At 46.1% G+C, this 9,853-nt stretch overlaps 2 protein-coding genes across 2 annotated transcripts; both read right to left on the bottom strand.

Moving 5' to 3' along the window:
• Window positions 1-705: 705 nt before the first annotated feature.
• On the bottom strand, window positions 706-1,611 carry LOC121855800 (UPF0746 protein DDB_G0281095-like). Its single transcript, XM_042350907.1, has 2 exons — window positions 1,281-1,611; window positions 706-1,196 (listed from the first exon to the last, which is right to left on the bottom strand). Exons 1-2 carry the CDS (start codon window positions 1,609-1,611, stop codon window positions 706-708), a joined length of 822 nt encoding a protein of 273 aa, XP_042206841.1.
• Window positions 1,612-1,679: 68 nt separating this feature from the next.
• LOC121855799 (trichohyalin-like) lies at window positions 1,680-9,519 on the bottom strand. The gene is made up of 4 exons (XM_042350906.1): window positions 9,487-9,519; window positions 3,614-3,859; window positions 2,525-3,309; window positions 1,680-2,361 (listed from the first exon to the last, which is right to left on the bottom strand). The coding sequence occupies exons 1-4, from the start codon at window positions 9,517-9,519 to the stop codon at window positions 1,680-1,682; spliced, it is 1,746 nt and encodes a 581-aa protein (XP_042206840.1).
• Between the last annotated feature and the right edge of the window lie 334 nt (window positions 9,520-9,853).

Raw genomic sequence — 9,853 nt, 5'->3', positions numbered from 1 at the left:
ATCTTGCATGCCCTCTTTTGCACTTTTTCTAGGTGTTTTACGTTGTGTGGCATTTAGGGAGAGACCAGGTGGGGGAGGCATAAGTGAGCTTGGGGGTGTGTGTGTGTGTGTGTGTGTGTGTGTGTGTGTGTGTGTGTGTGTGTGTGTGTGTGTGTGTGTGTGTGTGTGTGTGTGTGTGTGTGTGTGTGTGTGTGTGTGTGTGTGTGTGTGTGGGATGGGGTGACACGGTGGTGATTATTTTGGGCCCAGAACACTGAACTTTCCAATCAGCGCACATCATTCCCTCATTCAGTGGTTTGACCTCTAGACGACCACATCTGGTGCTGCACATTCACCCTCTCTCCACACCCTGCTGCTACACTGCTGTTCCTGCTCTCTGTTGTTCCTGGTGCTGCTCTCTGTGTTACACTGCTGTTCCTGGTCCTGCTCTCTGTTACACTGCTGTTCTTGGTCCTGCTCTCTGCTGTTCCTGGTCATGCTCTCTGCTGCTACACTGCTGTTCCTGGTCCTGGTCCTTGCTGTTCCTGTTCCTGCTGCTGCTGTCACTTTTGTCTTTGGTCCTGCTCTCTGCTGTTCCTGGTCATGCTCTCTGCTGCTACACTGCTGTTCCTGGTCCTGCTCTCTGCTGTTCCTGGTCCTGCTCTCTGCTGTTACACTGCTGTTCTTGGTCCTGCTCTCTGCTGTTCCTGGTCATGCTCTCTGCTGCTACACTGCTGTTCTTGGTCCTGCTCTCTGCTGTTCTGGTCCTGCTCTCTGCTGTTCTTGGTCCTGCTCTCTGCTGTTCCTGGTCATGCTCTCTGCTACACTGCTGTTCCTGGTCTGCTCTCTGCTGTTCCTGGTCCTGCTCTCTGCTGTTACACTGCTGTTCTTGGTCCTGCTCTCTGCTGTTCTGGTCATGCTCTCTGCTGCTACACTGCTGTTCCTGGTCCTGCTCTGCTGTTCCTGGTCCTGCTCTCTGCTGTTACACTGCTGTTGGTCCTGCTCTCTGCTGTTCTTGGTCCTGCTCTCTGCTGCTACACTGCTGTTCCTGGTCCTGCTCTCTGCTGTTACACTGCTGTTCTTGGTCCCTCTCTGCTGTTCCTGGTCATGCTCTCTGCTGCTACACTGCTGTTCTTGGTCCTGCTCTCTTGCTGTTCCTGGTCCTGCTCTCTGCTGTTCTTGGTCCTGCTCTCTGCTGTTCCTGGTCCTGCTCTCTGCTATTCCTGGTCATGCTCTCTGCTGCTACCTGCTGTTTCCTGGTCCTGCTCTCTGCTGTTCCTGGTCCTGCTCTCTGCTGTTACCTGCTGTTCTTGGTCCTGCTCTCTGCTGTTCTTGGTCCTGCTCTCTGCTGCTACACTGCTGTTCCTGGTCCTGCTCTCTGCTGTTACACTGCTGTTCTTGGTCCTGCTCTCTGCTGTTCCTGGTCATGCTCTCTGCTGCTACACTGCTGTTCTTGGTCCTGCTCTGCTGTTCCTGGTCCTGCTCTCTGCTGTTCTTGGTCCTGCTCTCTGCTGTTCTTGGTCCTGCTCTCTGCTGTTCTTGGTCCTGCTCTCTGCTGTTCCTGGTCCTCTCTGCTGTTCTTGGTCCTGCTCTCTGCTGTTCCTGGTCCTGCTCTCTGCTGTTCCTGGTCATGCTCTCTGCTGCTACCTGCTGTTCCTGGTCATGTTCTCTGTTGCTACACTGCTGTTCGGTCCTGCTCTCTACTGTTCCTGGTCCTGATCTCTGCTGTTCCTGGTCCTGCTCTCTACTGTTCCTGGTCCTGTTCTCTGCTGGTCCTGGTCCTGCACTCTGCTGTTCCTGGACCTGTTCTCTGCTATTCCTGGTCCTGTTCTCTGCTGGTCCTGGTCCTGCTCTCTGCTGTTCCTGGTCTGTTGTTCTCTGCTGGTCTGATTCTGTTCTCTGCTGTTCCTGGTTCTGTTCTCTGCTGTTCCTGGTCCTGCTCTCTGCTGTTCCTGGTCCTGTTCTCTGCTGTTCCTGGTCCTGTTCTCTGCTGGTCCTGGTCCTGCTCTCTGCTGTTCCTGGTCCTGTTCTCTGCTGTTCCTGGTCCTGTTCTCTGCTGGTCCTGGTCCTGCTCTCTGCTGTTCCTGGTCCTGTTCTCTGCTGTTCCTGGTCCTGTTCTCTGCTGGTCCTGATTCTGTTCTCTGCTGTTCCTGGTTCTGTTCTCTGCTGTTCCTGGACCTGTTCTCTGCTGTTCCTGGACCTGTTCTCTGCTGGTCCTGGTTCTGTTCTCTGCTGTTCCTGGTCCTGCTCTCTGCTGCTAAGCTGTTATTCCTAGTCCTGTTCTCTGCTGGTCCTGGTTCTGTTCTCTGCTGTTGCTGGACCTGTTCTCTGCTGTTCTGGTCTTGTTCTCTGCTGCTAAACTGCTGTTCCTGGTCCTGCTCTCTGCTGTTACACTGCTATTCCTGGTCCTGCTCTCTGCTGTTACACTGCTGTTCCTGGTCCTGCTCTCTGCTGTACACTGCTATTCCTGGTCCTGCTCTCTGCTGTTACACTGCTGTTCTTGGTCCTGCTCTCTGCTGTTCTTGGTCCTGCTCTCTGCTGTTACACTGCTGTTCCTGGTCCTGCTCTCTGCTGTTCCTGGTCCTGTTCTCTGCTGGTCTGGTCCTTGTTCTGCTGGTCCTGGTCCTGCTCTCTGCTATTCCTGGTCCTGTTCTCTGCTGGTCCTGGTCCTGCTCTCTGCTGTTCCTGGTCCTGTTCTCTGCTGGTCCTGGTCTGTTCTCTGCTGGTCCTGGTCCTGTTCTCTGCTGTTCCTGGTCCTGTTCTCTGCTGGTCCTGGTCCTGCTCTCTGCTGTTCCTGGTCCTGTTCTCTGCTGGTCCTGGTCCTGCACTCTGCTGTTCCTGGTCCTGTTCTCTGCTGGTCCTGGTCCTGCTCTCTACTGTTCCTGGTCCTGTTCTCTGCTGTTCCTGGTCCTGTTCTCTGCTGTTTCTGGACCTGTTCTCTGCTGGTCCTGGTCCTGTTCTCTGCTGGTCTGGTCCTGCTCTCTGCTGTTCCTGGTCCTGTTCTCTGCTTTTCCTGGTCCTGTTCTCTGCTGGTCCTGATTCTGTTCTCTGCTGTTCCTGGTCCTGTTCTCTGCTGTTCCTGGTCTGTTCTCTGCTGGTCCTGGTCCTGCTCTCTGCTGGTCCTGATTCTGTTCTCTGCTGTTCCTGGTCCTGTTCTCTGCTGGTCCTGATTCTGTTCTCTGCTGTTCTGGTTCTGTTCTCTGCTGTTCCTGGACCTGTTCTCTGCTGTTCCTGGACCTGTTCTCTGCTGGTCCTGGTTCTGTTCTCTCTTGTTCCTAGTTCTGTTCTCTGCTGTTCCTGGTCCTGCTCTCTGCTGCTAGCTGTTATTCCCTAGTCCTGTTCTCTGCTGGTCCTGGTTCTGTTCTCTGCTGTTGCTGGGCCTGTTCTCTGCTGTTCCTGGTCCTGCTCTCTGCTGCTAAGCTGTTATTCCTAGTCCTGTTCTCTGCTGGTCCTGGTTCTGTTCTCTGCTGTTGCTTGGACCTGTTCTCTGCTGTTCCTGGTCTTGTTCTCTGCTGCTAAACTGCTGTTCCTGGTCCTGCTCTCTGCTGCTACACTGCTGTTCCTAGTCCTGCTCTCTGCTGCTACACTGCTGTTCCTAGTCCTGCTCTCTGCTGTTCCTGGTCCTGTTCTCTGCTGTTTCTGGTCCTGCTCTCTGCTGTTCCTGGTCCTGCTCTCTGCTGTTCCTGGTCCTGTTCTCTGCTGTTCCTAGTCCTGCTCTCTGCTTTCCTAGTCCTGTTCTCTGCTGTTCCTGGTCCTGCTCTCTGCTGTTCCTGGTCCTGTTCTCTGCTGTTCCTGGTCCTGTTCTCTGCTGTTCCTGGTCTGTTCTCTGCTGTTCCTGTGGTCCTTTTGTGGGCCGAGTTGGAGAAGCCAAGTTAGAGATCTTGAAATTAAAGGAAGAGATGGCGAGGATGAAAGCGAGACAAGGGAAAAGCCCGTCTGTGACGAAAACTCAGGTGAATGAATGGAAGGTTGTGAGGAGAGGGACTACCAAACTGGTGGTGAAAAACACACCAAGGATACGACAACAACGACAACAACAGCTAAGTGTATAACTCGTTCAGTCCCTTGATAGACAGGTGGACGTTGGTACAGTCAGGGACAGGGCTGACAAGAAAGGTACAAAAACTTTAATTGTTGGTGACTCACAGGTGGTACCAAAACTAAAACACGAGAAAAGATTGGACCAATACGGTCACATACCGGCGAGCTAACTGATAACGACGGGAAATAAGCAATCTGAATAAATATTTTTCAACAGTTTTTCACTACCGAAAATTTAAACATGATACCGAGGCACCAACTCTGTTCAGAGATAGTGAAGAAATCAAATTAAGAGATAGTAGTGACTAGTAACGATGTTAGTAACAAATAGACAAACTAAAGCCTAATAGTCACCTGGTCCCGATGAGATATTTGCCAGAGTATTAAAGGAATGTAAGGAAGAGCTTGAGTATGCCCTAAGCAAAGTTGTTTAACATGTCCTTAAAAACAGGTGTAGTGCCAGAATCTTGGAGGATAGCGAATGTAATACCGATTTTTAGAAGGGGATAGATCACTATCTTCTAACTACCGTCAATCAGTCTAACATCAATAGTAAGCAAATTACTGGAGGCAATCATTTGAAACTCTATTCAGAAATCACCTGGAGAAGCACCAATTGATCAATGATTTAGCATGAGCTTCAGAGGGCGTTCATGTCTAACTAATCTATTAACATTCTTTTCATCAGTTTTCAGAAACGGTGGACGAGGAGCACAATTATGATGTGGTATATCGACTTTAGCAAAGCCTTCGACAGAGTCCCCACAAAGACTAATTAGAAAGGTAGAAGCACATGGCATCAAAGGTAATATCCTTAAATGGATTAGAGGCGTGGTTACAGGACGAGGAAACAGCGGTGAGCGTATGACAATAAGTCCCATTGAACAACGTCACTAGTGGAGTTCCCCAAGGCTCAGTACTTGGACCATTATTATTTATTATATACATAAACGACATGGATATCGGCATAGACAGCAACATAAGTAAATTTGCTGATGACACTAAAATAGGCGTGTTATTAAATGTGAGGACTCCACAAAACTACAGGAGGATCTAAACAAATTTTTGAATGAATTCAATGGCAGATGAAATTCAACGTGGACAAATGTAAAGTACTCAGTATAGGAGATGTTAAACGGAAACCAGTTACCGATGAACCTTGACTGCATTGAAATCTGACTGCGAGAGTTTAGGAGAATAATGATAGTAGGAACCTTAAGCCAAGTAAACAATGTGTTTTTGCTCATAACAAGACTAATAAGGTACTTGGGCTCATACAAAGTGTTGGTTACAAGTCTGCAAGGTCATCTTAGATTATATCTTGTGCTTGTGAAACCTCTCCTGGATTCACGCAGTTCAGTTCTGGTCACCGTATTAGAATGAATATAGAATCCTTGGAAAAAGAATTCAGGAGAATAATAAGACTAATCCGAGCGTGGGAACCTTGGTATAGAGACAGAATAAACATCTTTATTTCCCTCGAGAAGTAAGCGAGGCGACTTGACAAGGTGTATAAATGGAAGCAGGGGCTAAACAAAGGGACATAACAAAAGGTACTCAAACTATCCAACCAGGAAGGAACTTCGTAACAATGGTTTTAAATTAGACAAATTTAGATTTAGGCGCGAAAATAAGGTAAACACTGGTTTGGAAACAGAGTAGTGGATAAATGGAACAAGATTACCAAACATCGTCATTAACTTTCGAATATGCTGGATAGCTTCAAACATAGGTTGGATGCTTATATGAGCATGGGGTTGGGTGTAGCAGGACTGCCAGTATTATGGGCCAATAGGCCCGCTGCAGTTTCTCCTCCATTCTTATGTTCTTATGCTCCTGCTGTTCCTGGTCCTACTGTTCCTACCCTGCTGATCCTGGTCCTGCTCTCTGCTGCTACTACTGATTTTTGGCTCGTATAAACTCACTATGAACATCTTTTACAAAACACACACACACATAACGCACATAAAACCACACACACACACACACTACATCCTTGACACCGAAGGGTCTTGGCGTACCTGGCGCTCCTCGGGGAGCCGCCAGAGTCAGCTTGGATTGGCCCCTACCAACTACCTCTCTGAACCCTCCTCCCTACAGGAATATCAACAAGTTCTCGCCAGAAGTTAACATAAGAACATAAGAACATAAGAATGGAGAAACTGCAGGCCAATTGGCCCATACTGTGCAGTCCGTTTACACCCAACCCTTATTGCTCATATAAGCATCCAACCTATGTTTGAAGCTATTAGCGTATTGAGTTAATGATGATGTTGGTAACTTGTTCCCATTCATCCACTCTCTGTTTCCAAACCAGTGTTTACCTATTTGGGCCTAAATCTAAGTTGTCTAATTTAAAACCATTGTTCGAGTTCGCTCCTGGTTGGATAGTTTGAGTACCTTTATAATGTCCTTTGTTTACCCTGACTTCCATTTATACACCTCTATCAGGTGCCCCTCGCTCTCATCCTGCGAGTGCACATTAGATGCTAACCTGTCTCTATACTCAAGGTTCCTAATGCCGGGACTAGTCTTCATTCTTCTCTGATCTTTCCGAGTTCCCGTATCCATTCTGTAATGTGACCAGAACTGAACTCGTAATCCAGGTGTGGTCTCGCATAAGATACAGTTTTAGGATGACCTCGCTTAGTCTTGTAACTAACACTCCTTTGTATGAACCCAAGTACTTTATTAGCCTTGTTACGAGCAAAACACATTTGTTTGCTTGGCTTAAAGTTCTGGTTATCATTACTCTAAATCTATCTACTTAGTCGGATTTCTCAATGGCATCGTTGTTCATCTGGTATCTGGTTTCCTGTTTACATCTCTATACTGGTGCTTACATTTGTCACATTGAATTTCATCTGCCATTTTTCCAGACCATTCGAAATTTTTTAGATCTTCCTTAGTTTTGCTGAGTCTCGTCGGATTTATGCTTCGTCCTATTTTGAATGTCATCAGCAAATTTACTTATGTTGCTGTCTATGCCATATCTATGTCGTTTTATTTATATAATAAATAATAATGGTCCAAATGCTGAGCCTTGAGAACTCACTAGTGACGTTGCTCAATGGGACTTAGTGCCGTTAATGCTCCTTTCGCTGTTTCTGTCCTGCAACCACGCCCTAATCCATTCAAGGATATTACCTTTGATGCCATGTGCTTCTACTCTTCTAATAGTCTTTCGTGGGGAGACTTCTGTCGAAGGCTTTGCTAAAGTCGAGATATACACATCATAATTGTGCCCTTAGGTCCACTGTTCGGCTTGATGAAAGAATGTTAATAGATTGAGTTGAGCATAAACGCCGGCTTGGCAAGCCATGTTTGGAATCGATTGTCGCTTGTGCTTCTCCAGATGGTTTTCGAATAGATTTTAAAGATAATTCCGTAGTACCTACTGGATGTTAGGCTGATTGGACAGTAGTTAGAGCAATCGTCCTTCTTAATCGGTATTACATTCGCTATCATCCAGGATTCTGGTACTACACCTGTTTTTAAGGACATGTTCACTGCTTTGCTGAGAGCATACTAAGCTCTTCCTTACATTCCTTTAATACTCTGCAAACTTTTATCTCTTGGGACCAGGTGACTTTTTAGCTATCTTTGAATTATTATGGGTATAACATTTTCGGTGGTGAGATTGTTAATATTTGTTAATTTCGCCCCGATGGTCAATCTTTTTCTTGTTTTAGTTTGATATTGGTAGATGCTTTGGGTTTTGTCTTTTTCCTTGCTATCCTTATCATTGTTCTCTTAGCTTTCCTTATCTCGGTTTTTAACCCTACTTTGCATAATACATAAATAATCCTGGGGTAAATTTCGCCTGATTTATCCTTCTGTCTATAGCCTTCCTTTGTTGTATTGGTCTTTAAATAGTATTTATCCATTTTAGGGTCATTGTTGTCTGGTCTGAGTTTTTTTGTATGGTATGTTTCTGCCTGTGCATTAAATGCTCATTATTTAAGTTGTCGTGGGAACTTTCGGCTTCTGTCATGATCTGGTTATCAGGTAAGTTGTCATCTGTGGGTTTCGCCAAGCGAGACACCCCTTCTCTCACTTTGCCTCTTTAAACAGTCAGGTTTGCCTTCTGAATCTGTGGTACCTTGGTGAATTTTCGTTACGTCTGCCCTGAAAATCTGGCGAGAATCTTAGTTTCTTTGTGATGGCTGTTTTGCAGTTGGTTCTAACCTCGGCGTTTGCTAATGGGGTTTCTCTGTTCATTTAGAACTTAAATAGTATATTACTCCCCGGGTGAGTTCAGTTTGTGTTGGCACTAAAAGCAGTCATGGATGGGTTTAAAGGGTTTCTGATTCTGGGGTTTGCATGGTCGGTCAATCTATTGCCTTAAAATTGTCTTCTACTATACAGGCTTTGTTGTGTATGAAGCCTGCATTCATCCCAGATAAGTCTCTCATTGACTCTATCAAGGTGAGGGTCTATATATTACTCCTGTATTAATTTTCTACCATCGATTAATTCTGTCCATTGTTTCATATTCCTCGGTTTTTAATTCCTTATTTATTTCCACTTCAGTTGTCCCTGACATGAATTGCTACTCTGCCTCCTTTCTGCAGATGCCTTATTGGTATGGAACAATTTGGCAATTTGGTATTCGACCCATTAACTCACGATTAATCTGCGTTGATCCATGTTTCAGTGAATACTAATTGTCGATTTTTTCGGTACATACTAAAGCCTAATATTTCATCTATTTTGTTTCTCATACTTCTACTGTTCGCAAGTAGACATTTAAGTTGGTTGTGTTCTGAATCCTCCCTTTACTGCGTCATTTTTCCTGTAATCTTCACTTTGTTTCTCCCTGGTCTCCTCCACCCCGTTGCCTCATGTGTCCCTTAGTTTTAAAAACTTCGTGTCTTTTTGAACTGCCCCTCTGAAGACAGCCAGGGTGTTTACCCCCCTCCGAGACAGGTGCACCCATCCTAGGATAAAAGGTCCCTTCTGTGGCCGAGATTCCATCCGAATGGGGCTGATATTACATTGCAATATCGTCAGACTTGACCGTTGACACCAACTGCCCGCGGCAACCCATTCATTTGCTAACTCTCCTTCTAGGCAGGACACCCACATATATAGTGATCCCTCATAGTCCTAATACGATCTATAGCTGTCTTGAGCTTATCAAGGCTCTTCACTCTACACTGGATATCATTGTCCTGCACTGGGCAGATAATGGGTTTTTGTTCCCGATACCAGGCAAGATATTGTCCATCCTGTCAACTATATCCCCAGCCCTGGCAAACACACCCTCATTCTATTTTTTTTTTTACAGAGGCTCTGTCCAAGTACCTTACCTGTTGGTCACCAAGGATAAATTTATTATACTTTCCTTGTCAGCCCTGTCTCTGTTTGTACTAACGTCCATTTCTAAATATCAAGGGACTGACGAGGTTGCTTTTTGCGCTGTTGTTGTCATTGTTTGTATCCCTTGTATGCTTACCCACCAACTTGGTAGCCCTCTCCTACAACCTTCTTCGCCATTCACGGCTTTCCCTCCTGTCTTCTTCCTTCATCTTTTTTCTTCCTTTAATTTCAAAATTTCGTGCTCTATTTCGAGTTTTTCCTTGGTATTCTGTAACTCGGTCTGAATGGATAACCCCGTTTACAAATAGCTCTTGCCATATCTGTAATTTTGAGGCAGGAGCTAGCTGCAGTAACCTTTCTAGTAAGGTGATTCAATTTCATTTAGAAAATAGAACCAGTGTTGAACAGTGGGTGAACAGTGGTGAACAGTGTGGTGCTTAAGTCGTGCCCAGTTCACTTCCACAGTGAGGTCCCAGGTCCAGTGATAACTGCCGTGAGACCCAACAACAAC

The sequence above is a fragment of the Homarus americanus genome, unplaced genomic scaffold (assembly GCF_018991925.1).
Source record: "Homarus americanus isolate GMGI-L3 unplaced genomic scaffold, GMGI_Hamer_2.0 scaffold57153, whole genome shotgun sequence".
NCBI classification, from domain to species: Eukaryota; Metazoa; Arthropoda; class Malacostraca; order Decapoda; family Nephropidae; genus Homarus; species Homarus americanus.
Note: the sequence above shows the minus strand (reverse complement) of the source record. Positions and strands in the feature narration are given on the sequence as shown.